The following is a 20,915-nucleotide window of genomic DNA, read 5'->3' as shown; positions in this document are numbered from 1 at the left end:
TTCTTTGCGTTGGGAACCTTGATTTGTTTGTTTGTTTTTAGATTTCATTTGATGCAATGTCTTGCTATGTATCCTTGGCTAGCCTCCATCTCTTCATGAAGCCCAGGCTGGCCTTGAATTTGTGGCAGTCTTCCTTTCTCTGCCTCTGAGGTACCAGGATTGCAGGCGTGCCACCACACTCGGCTCTGCAGTTGCTTTTTCTTTTTTCTCCCGACTCCCACCCCCCACCCCCCCACCTAGTACTACAATACTACTGTTACCACCACCACCTCTTCCTTCTCCTCCTCTTCCTCTTCATCCTCCTTTTCCTTCTCTTCCTCCTCTTTTTTTTTTTTGTTTGTTTTGTTAGTTTGTTTTTTTTTTTTTTGGGTTTTTTTTTTTCGAGACACGGTTTCTCTGTGTAGCCCTGGCTGTCCTGGAACTCACTTTGTAGACCAGGCTGGCCCTGAACTCAGAAATCTGCCTGCCTCTGCCTCCCAAGTGCCCTCCTCTTCTTAACTTTAGATTTTTCTCTATTTATTCGTTTCTGGACAGGATGTACTGAGCAGCCATGGCTGGCCTGAAACTTGTTTAAGGCTGTTCTGGAGCTGAAATCTGCTGGCCCCAGCTTCCCAAGTACTAGGACTAAAGGCGTGAGCTACCATGCCTGGGTTCCCCCACCTCCTTTAATTTATTTACTGGTCGGAGCAGAGGTTAGAGGACATCCATTTTAACCACTTGGCCATCTTGCCAACGCCTGGGATTATATTTCTATTGCAATCTTTTATAATGAAATTTTATATGTTTAACTGTATCTCTCTTATGTTCAACTTTATAGCTCAATTATTTTTCAGAAAACGTGGTGGTACTGTGCTTAAAGTGAACATCACTCATTAACTCTACTGATCAGGTCGTTTATTCACATCAAGCGGCTTTATATGGGGCCTGGAAAGATGGCTCCGTGGATAAAGGGTTTGCTGAGCCAGCACAAGTCCCAGAGCTCAGATTCCCCTGCCTCACTAAATAAATATCTCGTGAGGAAGATAACTAATGTCAGCCTCTGCCCTCCACATGTATGCCTAACGCCCACTAGAACATCCATGTGTACCATATATGTGGAAAAAAAAGCTATATGACCCTATGGGAGGGTGGCTGAGTAGTATGAAAATAATTTACAGTTTCAGTGGTTTACTGGAAGAACGCCACAGATTTCTATAATTTAATGTCCTCAGTGACTAGTATACCTCTCCTATTTCCAGCAAGTTTGGTCACTCAGTTTGGGGTAATTTATCATCCATTCTTTGGTTTGAGACAGGGTCTCACTATTTTCTCTGTCTTCAAACTCGCTGTGTAGACCAGATTAGTCTCAAACTCAGAGATCTGCCTACCTCTGCTGAGATTAAAGGTGTACGCTACCACACTCAGATGTAATGTGTGTGTTTGTTTTGAGACAGGGTTTCTCTGTGTAGCCCTGGCTGTCTTGGAACTCACTCTGGCCTCAAACTCAGAAATCCTCCTGCCTCTGCCTCCCAAGTGCTGGGATTAAAGGAATGCGCCACCACCGCCTGGCCCAGATGTAATGTTTTTAAGCAGTACATTTGTGTACAGTAAGTACAAGAATGTTGGCTTACAGCTTGGTAATTTTTTACATGTGTGCACTATGTGACTACTGGTCAGATCAAGAAACATGTGTCTGCCGTCCTGGGAGGATACAGAGCATCACATATGGACCATCAGGGTTTAGCCAGAAATCCGCATGTGTCTGCGGACCTGAGACGTATTAAAGGAGCTTCCAGTTTCCTTAAGTGACAACCCACACTTGAAAGTGGAGTCTGGAAAAAAAAAAAAAAAAAAAAAAGCCGGGCATGGTGGCGCACGCCTTTAATCCCAGCACTCAGGAGGCAGAGGCAGGCGGATTTCTGAGTTCGAGGCCAGACTGGTCTACAAAGTGAGTTTCAGGACAGCCAGGGCTATACAGAGAAACCCTGTCCCGGGGGGGAAAAAAGTGGAGTCTGGAAGCTGAAGAGCTGAATTTGGCAGGATGATCCCTTAAATTATTGCCAAGATAACAGGTTGCCCAGCATCTGACAAGAGCTGGAGACTGAGCACTGGTCTAACAGCATTACCCCTGAGTAGAGGGCTTGTCACCTGGCTCTAGCCTATTTTTGTTCAGCTGGATGCTGACCTCATGTCATATTTAATCATTTTTAAATGAGAAGCCGAGACTCTAGACTATTTGAAACCCATCCATTTTTAAGTGCTGACACCCCCCCCCCCTTTTTTTAATCTTTTTTTTATTTTTGTTGCTAGAGATCAAACTCAGAGCCTTGGACTCATACTACCCCCTTGAGTTATACACACTTGAATGTAGAATGCTTCTAGATGGACCAATGCATGTTTTAGACCTGCCAAGAACCACTTTACAAAAGCATCCGGCTGGACGTGGTGGCGCACGCCTTTAATTCCAGCGCTCGGGAGGCAGAGGCAGGCGGATTTCTGAGTTCGAGGCCGGCCTGGTCTACAAAGTGAGTTCCAGGAAGCCAGGGAGGGGGCTTAGTTAGTAAAACGCTTGCTACACAAGCACAAGAATCCAAATTCAGGTCTCCAGCATCCATGTAAATGCTGGGCAGGCTCAGGAGATGGAAGGAGGGGGTTTCAGGATAAAGTAGCTGGCTCTGGGTTCGAGTCAGACCCAGTCCAAAATAAGATAGTGAGATTGAGGAAGACATCCAATATCAACCTCTACTCTCTACAAGTGTACACACACACACCTGCACACCCACACTTACGTGTACACGTGTACATGAGTCTACATAACTCAATAAATAGCGAGGCATGGTGAATCAGGCCAGTGATCTCAGCATTCTGAGCCTGAGACGAGTATTGTCAGTCCAATCTGCCCTGCAGAGGCTCTTTCTTAAAAAAAAAAAAAAAAAAAAGACGTTATTACTTGACACTATGCAATAGTTCTCATACTGGTTGGGAATTTGACTTCCATGCAGTGTTAGAAGAAATGGGGGAGGATTGCTGGCAAATTTCAACTTTTCTTCTTTGGGGAATCCCTGTGTGATGGGCTACACACCCTGTTGGTCACAGGAGTGGGATGGGGTATATACTATCCAAGGAAAGCAAGACCAAGAATAGTGAAATTCAAAAGGCCAGGTTTAAATTTTGCTAATGTCTATTACTTTCAGATAAAGTCTGCTTTTAGGACCAGCAAAGTATCTCAGTGGGTAAGAACACTTGCCACCACGCCTGATGACCTGAGTGCAGTCCCTGGGACCTGCAAGGTTGAAGGAGAGAACTGAGCCCTGCACTGCAGATTGTCCTCTGATCCTGCATGTTTATGATGCAAGCACAAGCAAGGGGGCATACACACCAAATAAGTTTTAGACCCAGTGGCGGCCACGTATCTTTAATCTCAGCACTCCGGAGGCTGAGGCAGGTGGATCTCTGTGAGGTCCAGGCTAGCCCCGTCATAGTTCCAGGACATCCAGGGCTACACAGAGAAACCATGTCTCCAAAAAATACAGAACAAAACAAGCAAACAAAAAGTTTGTAAAGAGCTGGAGAGATGACTCAGCAGTTAGAGCACTGACTGCTCTTCTGAAGGTCCTGAGTTCAAATCCCAGCAACCACATGGTGGTTCACAACCACCCGTAATGAGAGCTGATGCCCTCTTCTGGTGCATCTGAAGACAGCTACAGTGTACTTATGTATAATAATAAATCGTTTTAAAAAATGTTTTTAAAAAGGAATGTCTGTTTCAAGGAATCACAGGCCTAAATGTAAGAACGAACACTCGGATCCCAGAAGGATACTAGGGGAAGAGTCATGATCGTGGCTTAGGCGGCTTTGTTAGAACACCAAACAGACACAATAATAGACCAGGCTTAATCAAAATTAAAAATTCATGTTCAAAAGGAATTACCAAGAAGTGCAAAGAGGCCTGGGAAGGTTGGAGAAACTATTCTTTAGATACCGGGGTGGGGTGGGGGTGGGGTGGTTTGGGGGTGTGTGTGGACAGATACACAGAATACAGAAAGTACTTATGCTGTCAGAAAAACCAGTTGTAAAATAGTCTAAGACTTTGAGGAGACTTTGTGTGTGTATAAGAGAAAGAAGGTCTTGCTATGTAAATCAGACGGGGCCTGGAACTCACTATGCAAACCAGGCTGGCCTTGGAGTCACAGAGATCTGTCTGCTGTGCTGGGGTTAAAAGCTTGTACTACCGCACCTGATTAAAGAGGCTTTTTAAATTTTTTTAGAGCATATACAATGAGCATTAGGGACATGATATTTAACATCTGTTATTGAGGAAATATAAATCAGGAGTATACCCAGATGCTATTTCATAGTCTATGAAGACAGCATAGGGTGTTGGCATGGATGCAGACAAATGACATCCTCATACGTTGCTGCTGATGCTGCTACGTGTTCTCCCCTTGGAAAACAGCCTGGAAAGTTCCCCAGAAGGTAAAATATTATTATAGGAGGGCCCAATTCCACATTGGGACACGCCATGCTAGGTTTAAAAAGGCAAGCACCACAGACCACCTACTGTATGATTCTGCTTGCATAAAATGTCCAGAACAGGCAAATCCATAGATACAGGTGATTGGGTGGAAGCGGGGATGATGCTAACGGAGAAAAGGGTCTTTGCTTGGGTGTGGTGAAAGCTTCCTAACACTGATGGGGTAGGGACCTCTCAAATGAGCTATGTGCTTTCAGCGGGTAAGATTTTGATGTGTAGATTGTGTATCTCTATAAGCCTATTTTCTTTAAAAGTTTGCTGGTACCAGATTACCCTTTAATCGCAGCTATGCCTTTAAATAATTCTAGAAGTGGGTGACCCAGACTCTGTAGTCAAAAGCATCAGCATAAGGGGGCAACTTGGGGTTGGAAACCACGTGCTACTTCACTCAAATAGCCAATAGTCCTCAATGTCTTGCTTGTGTTTGTCTCTGGTTATTGTCTCCCATAGTGGATCATGACTATATTTTAATCTGAAAAGTGGGGCTGGAAAAATGGCTCAGCAGTTAAGAGCACTGACTGCTCTTCCAGAGGTCCTGAGGTCAAATCCCAGCAACCTCTCACAACCACCTGCAATGAGATCCGATGCTCATCAGCTGGTGTGTCTGAAGAGAGCAATGGTGTACTCATATACATAAAATAAATCTTTAATCTGAAAAATGGTAGTTTATATACAGTTTTATGGATTCAGCTGAAGGAAAAGACTAATGTGTCCATGTGTGGTCTAGAACTCGGTAGATTGAAGTTACTTACAGTTGATATGGTAAAAAGGGTTATCTAATGCTGAATTAGAAAATACCGAATGCCACTGGGTCAGGTCTCTGTGAGTCTCTAGTCACTTGTCAGGGGATCAACACACAAGTGTGTGTTAGGTTGTTTTGTTCAGATGCCTTATAAATACAGGACACTTTCTAGTAAATACATTTTACTCGCAGCATTTCGATGTAAGACACTGTCCTGTGCTGAAGCTGTACTTTTTCATAGTCATGAGGTAATGAGAAACAGTATAGAAAGCATGACACAGGCTGGAGAAATGGCTCAGCGGTTAAAGAGCACTGACTGTTCTTCCGGAGTTCCTGAGTTCAAATCCCAGCAACCACATGGTGGCTCACAACCAACTGTAATGAGATCTGATGCCCTCTTCTGGTGTTTCTGAAGATAGCTATAGTGTACTTACATATATTAAATAAATACATTAAAAAAAAAAAAAAAGCTGGGCGTGGTGGCGCACGCCTTTAATCCCAGCACTTGGGAGGTAGAGGCAGGCAGATTTCTGAGTTCGAGGCCAGCCTGGTCTACAAAGTGAGTTCCAGGACAGCCAGGGCTATATAGAGAAACCCTGTCTTGAAACAAACAAACCAAAAAAACCTAAACAAACAAAAAAAAGCACGACACACTGTGCAGTCCTCACAGTAAGTACAGTGGTGTGCACAAACGAACTCCAAGAAAAAAAACAACCCAAAGAGTAAGCACTTAAAACGTTATATATAAAAACATTGAAAGCTCGCTGTTTGCTGGCTCAGCGGTTAAGAGAATTGATCCAAAGATCCTGAGTTCAATTCCCACCAAACATAGGGTGGCTCACAACCAACCACCTGTAATGGGATCCGGTACCCTCTTCTAGTTTGTATGAAGACAGCTACAGTGTACTCATATACATTAAATAAATAAATAAATAAATCTTTTTTTTTTAAAAAAAAAGATTTATTTATTATATGTAAGTACACTGTAGCTGTCTTTAGACACACACCAGAAGAGGACGTCAGATCTCATTACAGATGGTTGGTTGTGAGCCACCATGTGGTTGCTAAGATTTGAACTCAGGACCGTTTGAAGAGCAGTCAGTGCTCTTCCCCACTGAGCCATCTCACCAACCCCCAAATAAATCTTGTATCTTTGTTTGTTTGTTTGTTTGTTTTTCGAGGCAGGGTTTCTCTGTGTAGCCCTGGCTGTCCTGGAACTCACTCTGTAGACCAGGCTGGCCTTGAACTCAGAAATCGGTCTGCCTCTGCCTCCGCCTTCGCCTCCCAAGTGCTGGGATTAAAGGCGTGTGCCGCGATGGCCCGGCTCAAATAAATCTTAAAAAAAAAAAAACAAAAAACAACAACAAAAAAAGTAAGAAGTAAAACAAGAACCAAACCAAACCAAACCAAAAAAACCAAACTTGATGCCGATGTTCGGCCGTACTGCAGGATGCAGAGGGTCAGCTAGCCCACTGTGGCTAACCTGCTCAACTTTGGCTTGCTTCCTGAAAACCAAGGGACACATAGGTGGTGCTTATTCTGCTGGAGAGGAAGAGCGAGACACGTCAGCATCCAGCGGTTCTACCCCAGGTGTTCGGTTCTCGCGGCTTGATGAGGAGATGACGTGATGACGTAAGCATTTTCCCCTCCCTCCCAGTCCTGCCTGAAAATTTGCATCATTCTTTTCTGCTTTGTTTCCTGCCTCATTCCTTTATCTTTTCTTTTTTTTCTTTTTTAATTATTTTTTAAAAATTGAGTATCACAGCGAGGCACAAACCCAAGTCTTTAATCCCAACACTCAGGAGGCAGAGACAGGCGGATCTTTCAGTTCACCGCCAGCCTGGTTTACATAGTGAGTTCCAGGACAGCCAGAGCTGCACAGAGAGACCCTGTCTCAAAAAATCCTACCCCTGCCCCTCTAAAAAAGAGTATTACTATGTAGTGTTGACTGACCTGGAACACTTTATGAAGATCAAGCTGGCCTTGAACTCACAGAGATCTCCCTGTCTCTGTCTCCTGATTGTTGGAATTAAAATCGTGTGCCATCACCACACAGGGCTTTCTGCCTCATTCTGTTAAGCATCTCAGCATAAGGGCCAGAGGAGGTGACATGCTTAAATTTGAGGGCACAATTAAGCATTGGGTCACATTCTTCTACGTCACCTTCCCCAGCCCCCTTTAGATGTATTCCACACTGATATTTTGACGGCTGTGAACTCTTAGGCTGATTCCCATTGCCATCCCATTGGTCAACTCCCACCAGGTTTTACCCACTCATCCAGAGCATTGGTTGGTCCTCCCGATGTCTCTGCTAAAATTTCCTATTGGTTGTTCCTACGGATTTCTCTGCTAAGATTTCCTCATCTTCCTCCTTCATGTGCTCCGAGAGTTCGATTATTCTCAGTACAGTATGCATTATATTCTCATCACAGTTTTAAAAAAATGTGTGTATATATATATATATATAAAGGCGTGCGCCACCACGCCCGGCAGAAGGTGATTTCTGAGGGACTAGGGGCATGGCTCAGTGGGTGAAGGTGCTTGCTGCACTGTACTACATACATGCCTGGTGCCTATTGAGGTCAGAACCAGGGCGGTAGTGAACCGCCATGTTGGGGATGCTAGGAACCAAACCTAGTTTTGCTGCAGAAGCAACAAGTACTGTTAACCTTTGGGCCGTCTCGCCAATCCTCACATACTCACAAATTTAACTGCTTTTCCATCCATCTTTCCCGTTGTTTCAAAAGTGTCAATCTAGCACTTTGTGTAGTGGCTTCCCTCACAGATAAGCGGATTTCCTTTTGTCTTTTAGTGATTATCGGATTGTTGATTCATTAATGCTGAACTTACTGCCAACAGTACTTGTAACTCAGGCCTGAATGTAGCTTACTTAACAGGCCGAGTTTCTCAGGAAAGAGCGTCGCAGTCTTCTTGCGCTTAGAATATTAGACAGAGTTTCGGTAGTGTTCTTGGGAGCAATTTTAGGCAGAAAAAAAAAAAAAACAAACAAAAACAAAAATGCAGGGAAAAGGCACAAAAACTGCATTAAAGAATTCGATTCTAGCGAGAGAATTGAATCAAAAAGGCAGAGCCTCAGCCTTGCTCAAAAGTTGATGGGAACTTTAGCATCTATCTATTCAGCTTTCAGTTTTTACTCGCTGAGCATATCCGGGAGCGACATTTTAATCTCTGATTTTAGAGTTAGAAAAAATATTAGCTTGTGAGCAAATTTCAAAATAAAAAGACAAGTATAAAGAGAAAGTACTATTTCCGCAGATAAGCCATTCTCCATTAAGGACGCACGGTACCGTTGAAAACTACAAGCCCCAGCATGCATCGCTTCTGAGAGGTGGGGGTCCGGAATCCCACAAGGGCCCGGTGAGTGTAGACTGACCAATCGCAGCAGCCGGAAGTGTCGTCTCTGACCACGTGGCACTGCCTGCGCATGTGCGCTCGCCTCTAGGGCGGCCCTAGCTGCTGGTCCTGTACCCCTATGGTCTCGCCCTATATCTAGCTTCGCTATTTTGGGGCAGTGGCCGCAGTCGTGTGGGTAGCAGGCCCCAAGTGACAGCAGCATGGAGGAATTCGACTCCGAAGACTTCTCCACATCGGACGAGGATGAGGACTACTTGCCGTCCGGTGAGCGATTCGGCCTGAGGCGAAAGGAGGGTGGTTTCCACGCTTCACACCTCACTCGAGACTCTCCCGGACGGTCCCCAGGGCGTGGGCCTCGTGATCGCGAGGTCCCCACGGCCCGTGGGCTCCGGAGTTCGGGTTATCAGGACCCCGGCCCTCAGGCGGCCTGGAACACGCATGTGTCGGTTCTGCATAGCTGCTGTCCTGGGCCGCCGCCCCCTCGGAGCGCGGGAACAGGCGCGTGAAGCCCGCAGGCTGAGCGTACTACCTACCTACCGGCTGGTTCTGGAAGCCGACCCGGACATTGGAGATTGTTTTTAGGGAATTGCCAGCTTCCTTCACGTCCGAAACTCAATTGTCCGCCTCTGGGTTCGGAAGGGATCGGCTTGTTAGAAAGTTGATGTGATAATGTGTTTTCCCTCTTTGCAGGAGCTACCCATCGTCCTCTTTTAAGAACTTTTTCAAAAGTTTTATTTTTAGAGATTTTATGGCACGTATATCAGTGTTTTTTCCTGAATGTCTGTCTGTCTCTGTACATCATGTGTGTGCCTAGGGCTTCTGGGACTGGAGTTACAGGTGGTTGTAGAGCTGAGTCGTCTCGCCAGCCCCTTATTATTTTTGTGTATGTATGGCGGTGCATTCAGGTGGCCAAAGAGGACAGAAGGGGGTATCGGGTCCCCAGGTGAAGGAGTTACACTCAGTTGTGAGCCGCCCGACTCTGGAACCAAAGTCAGATCCTTTGGAATGAAGCGCACACTCTTTTTTTTTTTTTTTTTTTTTTTTTTTTTTTTTTGAGACAGGGTTTCTCTATAGCCCTGGCTGTCCTGGAACTCACTTTGTAGACCAGGCTGGCCTCGAATCCACCTGCCTCTGCCTCCCAAGTGCTGGGATTAAAGGCATGCGCCACCACGCCCGGCTGAAGCGCACACTCTTAATGGCCTAGCTATCTTTTTTTTCTTGGGGTGCGGTAGAGGAGCACACTAAGAATCCAGCTTATGCGAGGTCCAGACAAATCTTTTAAACATTTATGTGTGTGAGTGTTTTGCCTACATGCACATCTATTTGTATGTATCTACATGTATATTTAGTGTCTTCAGAGCCTAGAATAGGTATTAATATCCCCTGGAAGTCGAATTATAGACGATTGTGGACCCTTGAATCGGGGCTAGGGATTGTAAGTGGACCCTTTGAAAAAGCAACCCGTGTTCTTAACTTCAGCCAGTATGTCTTTTTTGTTTTGTTTTGTTTCGAGACAGGGTTTCTCTTTGTAGCCCTGGCTATCCTGGCACTCACTCTGTAGACCAGGCTGGCCTTGAACTCAGAAATCCGCCTGCCTCTGCCTCCCGAGTGCTGGGATTAAAGGCGTGCACCACCAATGCCCAACTACCAGTACATCTTAATACCAAAACATACTCCCTTCTCATCTTGTACCTTGCCCTGGCTTAGGCGTTTCCGTAAAGTTATTTATTCCAGTGTAGTTGCTTAGGCGAAAAGTAACTCTAGGCGTTGTGGATAAGAAAGCTAGCTGTGCAGCTTAAGATCCTGAGTTCAGATGCCCAGCACCCACAGAAAAGCTGGAGGTATCTTGTGGGTGCCTCTAACTGTGGCCTTTTGAATGTTGACAGGAGCAATCCTCGGATCTCACTGGCTTAGTGAGCTTCTGTCCAGTGAGAAACACTGTCTCAAAAACATTAGGTAGGGCTGGAGAGATGGCTCAGTGGTTAAGAGCACCGACTGCTCTTCCGAAGGTCCTGAGTTCAAATCCTAGCAACCAATGGTGGCTCACAACTACCCGTAATGAGATCTGACGCCCTCTTCCGGTGCATCTGAAGACAGCTACAGTGTACTCACATATAATAAAATAAAATAAATAAATCTTTAAAAAAACAAAAAAACCCAAAAACATTAGGTGTAGAAAGTTCTCTCACCAGTGTGGCCTAAGGCCATCCAGACACAGATGTTTATATAATAATTCATAACAGTAGCAAAATTAAGTTATAAAGTAGCAACAAAATAAAGTAGTAACAAACAAGTCATAAAGTAGGCATACAACTGAGTTTCAGAGTGGACGAAGCTGGCAATTCCCTAAAAATGTATGGTTGGGGGGGTCACCACAACATGAGGCTATTTATTAAAGGGTGGCAGCATTAGGAAGACTGAGACCTTAAAACAAGATGCCTGCCTACATCTTCCTTTAGCACCACAAACACACACACACATCACACATCATTCTTATCCATCCAATCAAAAAGTTATGTTGTGCCAGGTATGGTGGTATAAGCCTATTATAACCCAGAAACTTGGTGGGTTCTGAGACAGGAGGATTGCTGAAAGTTTGAAAATAGCCTGCTCAACGTTGTGAATTCCGGGCCCGCCAAGATAATGTAGTAAGACCCTGTCCTGGGAGAGCAAATGAGTCTGGGGAGATGCTTCAGTTGGTAAAATGTTTGCCTTGCAGGCATGAAGACCTGAATTCAATTTATAGGATCATGTGGTCAAAATGCCTTGCTGTAAATGCTCATCACGTCCGTATACTATCAGTGCTGGGGAGAGACAGACGGGAGGGTGCCCTCCCGCCAGCCGTCCTAGCCTAATCTGTGAGCTCCAGCCCAGTGAGAGACCTTTCTCAAAAGAGGCGGACAGCTTTCTTAGGGGTGACACTCTAGGTCGGCCTTGGCAGCGCAGGAAGGCATGCACATGAGTGCCACAGGGTGTGGGGTGTTCAGTAAGAACGTTCAGATTCCTTCCAGGTGGTTGTCATGGGTGGGAAATGGAGCTCCACTTCTTTCTGTAAGAGCAGCGAGGGCTCTTGACTGCTAAGCTGATTTTTAAATTGCATTTTATGTTCACGAGTGTTTTGCCTGCGTGTGTGCCTGTTGAGTGTCATGTCAGATATTTAAAGTCCGTTTAAGGAGACTGCTTTCTCCTTCCGTAGTCTGACTTTGCTAGTTTCTTTTGACTTTATTCATACTTAATGAGTTTCTTTTTAGCACTCAGGGCTCATTCTCCTGTTTCCACCATCCATTCTTCAACCTTCAGGCCCTCTCCAATTCTCCTACCTGCCATTGTCCCTGTTTTGATTAGATAAGTAGTCCCTGTTCATCTTCTTGCTGCTTCTATGGGCACCTTGTTCATTGCTGACCCACGTGATTGCTGTAACTGGACTACCTTTCTCTGGTATTAATGAATGTTTTGTTTTACAAGTTGTGTGTGTGCACGTGTGTGTGCCAGGGTGTGCATGTACGAGTTAGAGGATAACATGGAAGGATTGGTTCTCTCCTCCCACCGTGTTGCTTCCAGAGATAGAGCTGTGGTTGTCAGGCTTGGTGGCAATGCCTATTGGTATGTTCACTGTGCCATCTTTCTGTTCCTGTTTTAATTTAGCTGCCCATGCACTTAGCGTTACTTTGACCCTAGGCTTTCAAAATTGCCAAAGTCATCTCCTAGCATACTTAGATTCCTTGGGTTTTTAATCTCCATCTCTTGGAAGTTGATCTCTGCCTTGGCCTTGCTTTATCTTGGTGTGGTTTCTCTCTGCCTTTTGGAACCTTAAACTTTGGGTCTTTCAGTGTCATTACTACTCTTTCAGGTCTCCTTTATTCCTTCTCTGTATTCTCATGTTCTCTGTCTCTCTGTGTCTGTGTCTCTGTCTCTTTTTGTCTGCTGGTCTGTCTCTGTCTCTCCCTCTTTCTCTCAACAAGGTGTCATGTATGCCAGCTGGCCCTGAAGTCCGTATGTAACTGGTGTAACTTTGAGTTCTGATCCTCCCTCCTCCACCTTTGCAAGGATTCTAGGTGTGTGCCACTGTGCCAGCCTCAGATCTCCTTGTGTTTACTGTGCCTGGTCTTGGTTTTTGCTGTGTTCTACCAAGATGAGAAGAGAATATGTAATGGCTTCCTGAGGAAGGATGCATGGCAGAAACATTATCCTGAGACCTGGAATGTCTGAGCATTACCTCAGGCCTGTTTGATGGTTGGTTGATAACAGGATTCTAGGTTGGAAGCAATTTTCCATCAGAATTGTGACCGTGTTGCTTCACTTGCTTGATGCCGGTGTTGCCATAAGTCTGTCTTGTGGGCTGGAGCTGCAGCTCAGAGATGGAGGGCTTGTCTCGCCTGTGCAGCATCATGGTTTGATCCCTAGTGGATCTGTTGGTCTCAGAAGAAATCTCCCCTTTGCTCCCATTTTCCTGATGCTAGAGATCGCTATCATCACCATCCTCAGACACTGTGGCATGTCTTTGCAGTCAGGGAGCCAGCTTTGCTGCTCCCCAGACTTTTGTTTCTGTTTAGTTTCTCTGGAATTTTAGATTTTGTTTTTTTAAAGATTTATTTATTTCATGTATGTGAGTACATTGTCACTGCCTTCAGACACACCAGAAGAGGGCATCAACTCTCATTACAGATGGCTGTGAGCTACCATGTGGTTGCTGAGAATTGAACTCAGGACTTCTGGAAGAGCAGACAGTGCTCTTAACCACTGAGCCATCTCTCCAGCCCTGGAATCTTAGTTATTATGTTGAGCTAGGTTAGACCTCCTGCGCTATGGTAGTTACTGTCCCCTTCTCCCGGTACTTTGCCTCCACCCAGACAGGTTCTCTTAGGGCTCACCTGGCCCCAGTTGCTCCACAGATGCTTGCATGGATTTTGTTGGGCGTTGTACTGAGTCTGTAGGCCAGTTTGGGGAGAATTGATAACTTAACAATCTTTACCAGTCTGTGAACACACTGTCATGTCTATGTAGGTCTTTTATTTCCAGTTGCTTATTGGTTGTTAAAACATGAGAACACAATACTTTGGCATGCTGAAATAAAGTATTGCATTCTTCAAACTTGTTAAGCTCACCCGTCAGTTCAGGAGGGTTTTGTAGATTCCACAGGATTCTCAAGGTAGATAATGATGTCAAGGCTAAATTTCTTGTGATTCTCTTATGTGTCTTTAGCTTGACATGCTGTACTTGACACCTGTATGGTGATGTTGCGTAGGAATGATGAGAAGAAACATTCTTCTCTAGCTCTCTGCTCTCAGCCTGAGGAAGCTCAGAGAAGGACCTCAGTGATTTACCATTTAGTAAGAGGTTAGCTAGTTCCCATTCACGAACACCCTTTGTGTGCACATACCTTTTAAACCTTCACTGGTAACTCACTACTAACTCACACAGTGCTTCAGGACGTGTGCTTTTGCATGTCCATTTTGAAAAGGTTGAGGATCAGAAAGCATAAGCAAATAGGGCCACCAGTCTGGATGCTGGGCGTGGTGGCTCGTGCCTCTGATCCCAGCACTTGGGAGGTAGAAGCAGGCAGACAGAAGGCTCAGAGATGAATTTGAGGCTAGCCTGGTTTACATAGTGAGTTCCAGACTAGCTGGGGGTGCTTAGTGAGACCCTGTTGAGAGGAAGGAAGGAAGGAAGGAAGGAGGGAGGGAGGGAGGGAGGGAGGGAGGGAGGGAGGGAGGGAGCAGCTGAGCTAGCTGAGCAGGCGTTACTTGGGCATCTCCCTGTAGCGCTCCTCACAGGTACCTTGCAAAGTTTGGGAGGTGAGCAGCAGCTGGAGAAGGCCTAGCCACATGTGTCCAGGGCTCCTTTCACGCTCTCCCTCCTGCTCCATGTACACCCTGTGAGCCACAGCCATAGCAATGGGTACCACAGCAACAAGATGAGAAAGGAGCGGAGAAAGAACACTTGTCATAGATGGCTGCAGATGATGAAGATGATTTATGGCCATGCTCCTCTGAGCCCCATGCTTCCTCTGTCGTGGAGGACGAGATGAGGGATGAAAGCTAAACCTTGGGCAGTAGAAGCGGGAATAATGGCATGGGAGAGAACCTGAGGATTCTTGCCTGCATGACATCATGCAGCAAAACTCTTACATCCAGTTTTTAGTTTAATAAGTCCCATTGAGGACATATTGAGAAGATTCTGTCGTGAAAAAGCTGGGGGCAGTGTTACTTGGCACCTGGGTGTGATCCCACACTTCTGCAATCTTAGCATTTGGGAGATAGAGGTGGAAGATCAGAAGTTCAAGGCCAGTCTCAGCGGCATTGTGAGTTTGAGGCCAGCCTGGGGTACATGACTGTCTCAAAAACAAGACCAAACCCAAACAGAAATACTCTTGGAAAGAAGGGAAAGGAAAGAAAGTGTGTAGCTAGAAAGGTGTATTTTATGGTTCCAGGACTTTTTGTTCTTGTCTCTTCATTTGTTCTCTGTGAACGACAGTACTCTTAGCCCCATTCATCATGCTTTCTTGCTGACTGATTTTTTGTTTGTTTGTTTGTTTGTTTTGTTTTGTTTTTCGGGACAGGGTTTCTCTGTGTAGCCCTGGCTGTCCTGACACTCACTCTGTAGACCAGGCTGGCCTCGAACTCAGAAATCCGTCTGCCTCTGCCTCCCACATGCTGGGATTAAAGGCGTGCGTCACCACCGCCCTGCTTGCTGACTGGTTTTATGTCAACTTGGCACAAGCTAGAGTCATTCGGGAAGTGGGAATCTCAATTAGAAAATGCCCCCAGCAGATCAGTCTGTTGGCAAGCCTGTGCTCTTTGATGACTGAGGGGTGAGGTGGGTGGTGGTACTCCTGGGCTGGCGGTCCTGGGTGCTATAAGGGAGCAGGTCAGTAAAACGCAGTTTTCCATGACCTCTACATCGGTTCTTGAACCCAGGTTCCTGCCCTGACTTCCTTCGTGGTGGACTGTAAGTTGTAAGATGAAATAAGCCCCTTTCTTCTTCAAGGTGCTTTTGGTCATGGTGTTTTATTTATCACAGCAATAGAAACCCTAGTTAAGACAGCTTCCAGGATGAATGAAAAATATGTCTGTCAAAAACAAAGAAGTCTACTCTGAGTCTGGACAGATGGCTCAGAGATTAGGAAAGTGAGTTGCTTTTGTGGTAGACCCAAGTTTGGTTTCCAACATCCACATGGGGCAGCTAGCAATCCCCTGTACCTCCAGCATCTGCACTCACACATGCACATAGCCCTACCCCCCCCCCCCACACACACACACACGCGCGTGCGCGCACATAACATTCTAAAACGTCTTTTTAAGAAGTAATGTGTATGGTACTACCTCTAGAGCTTTTGATGTGCCCAAATGCCAGCAATGCTGACTTTTGTCAACAATAAATTTGAAAAATGAATATAATTCCTATTCATATTATCACTTTTCTGATTTGTTATCTGACAGCTTGATATAACTGAAGTTTTTACTTCTCCTTTTTAGAATGTTTTTTTGTGTGTGTATATGTGTGTGTGCTTCTGTGTGTTTCTCTGTCAGAGTTTGGGTGTGTTCACAGGAGTGTAGATACCCACATGGGCCAGAGGAGTTGGATTCCTCTGCAGTTACAGGTGGTTGTGAGCCTGGACAGATCTTGGGAATTGAACTTGGGCCTCCGAAAGAGCTGTCTATGCTCTTAACCTCTGAGCAGCCATCTGTCTCTTCAACCCTCTTTTTTACATAATTATGGAATCTATGATATGTGATCCTATGATTTTTGTTTTCCTTGAGATGTTTTGTTTCGTTTGACACAGGGTCTCTCTACATAGCCCTGGCTGTCCTGAAACTCTCTCTGTAAACCAGGCTGGCCTCAAACTCACAGAGGTACACCTGACACTACTTCCTGGGTGCTGGGATTAAAGTTGCGCACCACTAGGCCCAGCCCTGATTCTTAAGTTTTTGTTTTGTTTTGTCTTTTTTAGACAGGGTTTCTCTGTGTAGTGCTGGCTATCCAGGAACCCACTTAGTAGTCTAGACTGGACTTGAACTTAATATGACATAGTTTTTTTAGTTTTTTTTTGTTTTTTCCCCAAGACAGGGTTTCTCTGTATAGCCCTGGCTGTCCTGGAACTCACTCTGTAGATCAGGCTGGCCTCGAACTCAGAAATATGCCTGCCTCTGCCTCCCAAGTGCTGGGAATAAAGGTGTGCGCCACCACTGCCAGACTAATATGACATAGTAATATGACATAGTTTTAACTAGTGTCCTGACTTCTGATACAGCTGGATGTTGTCTCCACCTTTTTTTTACTTGCCTGAAATAAGCTAACTTTTTTCCTCCCCTCCAGGAAACCCTTTATATTGTAAATCATATTTTGAAACTACCACTTGAATTTCAGTGATGTTCACTGTTACTTCAGTGACATTGCTTCTGCATTATTTAATAAATAACTATTTATCTTTTTTGTTTTGTTTTGTTTTTCAAGACAGGGTTTCTCTGTGTAGCCCTGGCTGTCCTGAAGCTCATTCTGTAGACCAGGCTGGCCTCAAACTCATGGACATCCCCCTGCCTTTATGTCCAGAGTGCTAGGATTAAAGCCATGGACTACCACACCTGGCCAGAAATATTTATCTTAAAAAGAGGATGAAGGTTTTTTTTTGCCCTTTTTTAAGGTTTATTTATTATTTATTTTATGTATATGAGTACACTGTAGCTGTACAGATGGTTGTCAACCTTCATGTGGTTGTTGGGAAATGAATTTAGGACCTCTGCTTGCTCTGGTCAGCCCCACTCTCTCTGGCCCAAAGATTTATTTATTACTATAAATAAGTACACCGTAGCTGTCTTCAGATGCACAAGAAGAGGGTGTCAGGTCTCATTACGGGTGGTTGTGAGCCACCATATGGTTGCTGGGATTTGAACTCAGGACCTTCGGAATAGCAGTCAGGGCTCTTACCCGCTAAGCCATCTTGCCAGCCCTTGTTTTGTTTTATTATTACCGTTGTTTTAGAATTTTTTGTTTGTATGTTTGAGACAGGGTCTCATATAGCCCAGGCTGGCTTTAGCCTCTCTGGGTAACCAAGCACAAGTCTGAACTCCTGGTTCTCGTGCATCTACCTCCAAAGTTCTGAGCATCAGGTGCACATACCTGGCTCAGACTTCATTCTTAATATTTTGTGAAAAATCCTTCATTGCAGTTGTCTGACTGCCCTATTCTTTGATTTCAGGTGGAGAGTACAGTGAAGATGATGTCAATGAATTAGTAAAGGAAGATGAAGTGGACGGTGAAGAGCAGGCTGAGAAAACCAAAGGGAAAAGAAGGAAGGCTCAGGGCATTCCAGCCAGGTGATGCTGCTCTGCAGAGAGTGCTCTCATGACAGATAGCTGTCTGTCTGTCTGTCTGTCTTTTCTGTTTGTTTGTTTGTTTGTTTGTTTGTTGTTTGAGACAGGGTTTCTCTGTGTGTCTCTGGCTGTCTTGGACTTGCTCTGCAGACCTGGCTGTCCTTGAACTCACAGAGATCCATCCACCCCCCTGTCTCTTCCTCCTGAGTGCTGGGATTAAAGGCCTATGTCATCCCCGCCCCTCTCTTCCTCTCCCCCTCTCCTCCTCCCTTCCTCCCTTCCTTCCTTTCTTCCTTAACATTTTATGTGTGTGAGAGCTATAGCACAGGCTGGTCTGTGTAGCCTAGGCTAGCCTCCAGAATTGTAGGGATAATAGGCATGAACATTTGCTCCTAGCTTTATTGCCAGGGTTTTTAACCCCTTCCTGTATGAGGGAAATATTTGTTGATACTCCAAAATTAAAATCAAGGCCTTCAACCAGTTTTAAAAAGTTTTAGGCCTTAATTTAAAAATCACTAAGTAAAATGTGCATGTGGTTAAAACAGTCTTGTTGCTATAAGATATAACCTCTGGTCTTACCCTGACAAGCTGTTACCTTAGATGCTGTCATCCTCAGTGTGGGTACATATTTCCTGCTCTCTCTGTTTAAAAGTAAAAATGGCAGCATATTGTGAATCATGCTCACGCTCACTATTGGACAGGTCTCACTATGTTGCCCAGGTTGGGCTACTCGTAAGCCTCTTGCCTGTCTTCTGAGTAGGAGTGTGATTCCAGGGAGGCCTTACTGTGGCAGTTCTCACTTAGCCCATTGCTTTAAAGGCAGCATGGCAGCCCATTCAACACACCCTGTTCTTTCAGGGACTTTACGAATAGAGCTGGTTTGACTTAACCATCCACTTACTGAGGAACAATTAGATTGTATAGTCTTGGGCTGGAGAGATGGCTCAGCGGTTAAGAGCACTGACTGCTCTTCCAGAGATCCTGAGTTCAATTCCCAGCAACCACATGATGGCTCACAACCATCTTGTAATGGGCATCCGATGCCATCTTGTGCTGTGTCTGAAGAGAGTGACAGTGTATTCACATATATGAAATAGAAATGGCTGGAGCAGGGCTGGAGAGAGAAGGGTCAGAAAAAATAAAATAAAAAGATTGTATAGTCTTTGCTACAGCAAAAGGTTGTAGAAGACACTGTTAGAACATGTTGTTACATACTGGTACAAGTTTTTTTTTTTTTTTTTTTTTTAAGATTTATTTATTTTATGTATATGAGTGCACTGTAGCTGTCTTCAGACACACCAGAAGAGGGCATCGGATCTCTTATGGGTGGTTGTGAGCCACCACGTGGGTGTGGGAACTGAACTCAGTCGGTACTCTTAACCACTGAGTCTTCTCTCTAGCCCATGGTACAAGGATTTTTTTTAAAGTCAGATTTAAAGGTGTAGAACTGTTTGATCTAAGGCTATATAAATTACATTCTTTTCAGTTGAACTTTTAAATTACCTCCTATCCCCAAACAGGCCATGTTCTGAATCACAGACACACAACAAATTAGAAAATCATGATGGGTTATAACTCAGATGAAGGCATCTTCTGTAGGATGCCTGTAGACTCTTGTGTTGCTCTTGTTTCTGTCTTGGGCATTGAAGCAAAAAGCAGATTGCAGTTTTGAAAACAGAGAAAGTGAACATTAAGTGCTATATAGTATATCCACAAGTTGAAGTAGTAGAAATGTACTTTTTATAAGCCCTGGGCCCAGTTCTCTTTCCCTGTGTTAGGATTTTCGTTTCTTTTGCCAGTGGCATGAAATGCTGTATTGTTTAGGGTGTTTGGGAAAAAATGGTAACAGTGAACTTGAGAGTCAGTAGACTTTGTTTTAAATGGAGTGGCTTTTAGAAGTGAAAAATATTTAGCACATATGTTTGTTAAACCCTTTTTCTGAAAAGATTAATGAGGTAATCTTGGGTAGCTGTTGGGTTTTTTGTTTTGTTCTGTTTTGTTTGTTTGTTTGTTTGTTTTGTCTGTTTGTTTTTGTTCTTAGTGTGTAGCTTGGCTATCCTGGAACTCACTCTGTAGACCAAGCTGGCCTCCAACTCACAGAGATATTCAAGCCTTTGCTTTCCTGAATACTGGGATTAAAGGTGTGCACCACCATGCCTACCTCAGGTGTTTCTTAGTAAAAATATCAGTCTAGATACAGGATACTAAATTTAAGTTTCAAGTGAACTCAAACCACTCCATTTTATTTAATATGGGAGCAGGTAATGAAAAGACACTGCTTGCTAAAGAGTTCACACACACAGTGTATACATATATGTTGTATGTCATGTAAGTTCTTCGATTGCTCTCAAAGTACTATACACTTGCAATGCAAAGTAACTCCTTAATGGGGAGTGTCCATGTATGAGTTTCTGAGGGGCTGTTATCTACGGGGAGACCTGAATTTTAAATTTTCATTAAATATTCCTGTTAGGATATAGTTAAACTTTGTAAGTACGACTAGACTCATGTGTTTTATTATTTAAATAAGAATTTCAGCTATCCAGATTATAGACTGAAGATTGAAATATGTTTAAAATAAAATATTTAACACTCCAAGAATGCCTAGGGTATTGATTTATTGTTCCTGAGTCTCAAAGAGTAACATCCCAAGAACTTGAAAACACAGAAACGTGTAGGTATTCTTTTCACTGTATGGTATAGTTCTAAATTGTAACATTGTTGCTGAAAAAACATAGTTAAAAACAAATTTAGTCAGGGCTGCAGAGATGGCTTAGTAGTTAAGAATAGTTACTACTCTAGAGAGGACCTGGGTTCAACTCTCAGCATCTCCATGGTGGCGTGCAAGTGCTAGTGACCTTAGTTGACTTCCACAAGCTCATGTGCTTACATACACACAGGAACACAGACATACACATAAATAAATGAATAAATATCTCTAAAAAAATTAAATCTCAGTTTACCGTCTCCATCT

At 44.3% G+C, this 20,915-nt stretch overlaps 1 protein-coding gene across 5 annotated transcripts in view; it reads left to right on the top strand.

Annotated features, from left to right (window-relative positions):
• Positions 1–8,700: 8,700 nt before the first annotated feature.
• Positions 8,701–20,915, top strand: part of Cfdp1 (craniofacial development protein 1) — an 87,656-nt gene continuing 75,441 nt past the window's right edge. For 3 of the 5 annotated variants that reach the window (NM_001368338.1, NM_001368337.1, NM_011801.2), the window contains exons 1-2: positions 8,701–8,894; positions 17,827–17,944. In NM_001368338.1, coding sequence (NP_001355267.1) covers positions 8,831–8,894; positions 17,827–17,944 — 182 coding nt within the window. In that variant the 5' untranslated portion in view covers positions 8,701–8,830. Of the gene's footprint in view, positions 8,899–17,826; positions 17,945–20,915 lie in introns of all 5 variants that reach the window. The other 2 variants (NM_001368336.1, NM_001368335.1) reach the window with 2 other exon arrangements.

Source organism: Mus musculus, chromosome 8 (assembly GCF_000001635.26).
Source record: "Mus musculus strain C57BL/6J chromosome 8, GRCm38.p6 C57BL/6J".
Lineage (NCBI taxonomy): Eukaryota > Metazoa > Chordata > Mammalia > Rodentia > Muridae > Mus > Mus musculus.
Note: the sequence above shows the minus strand (reverse complement) of the source record. Positions and strands in the feature narration are given on the sequence as shown.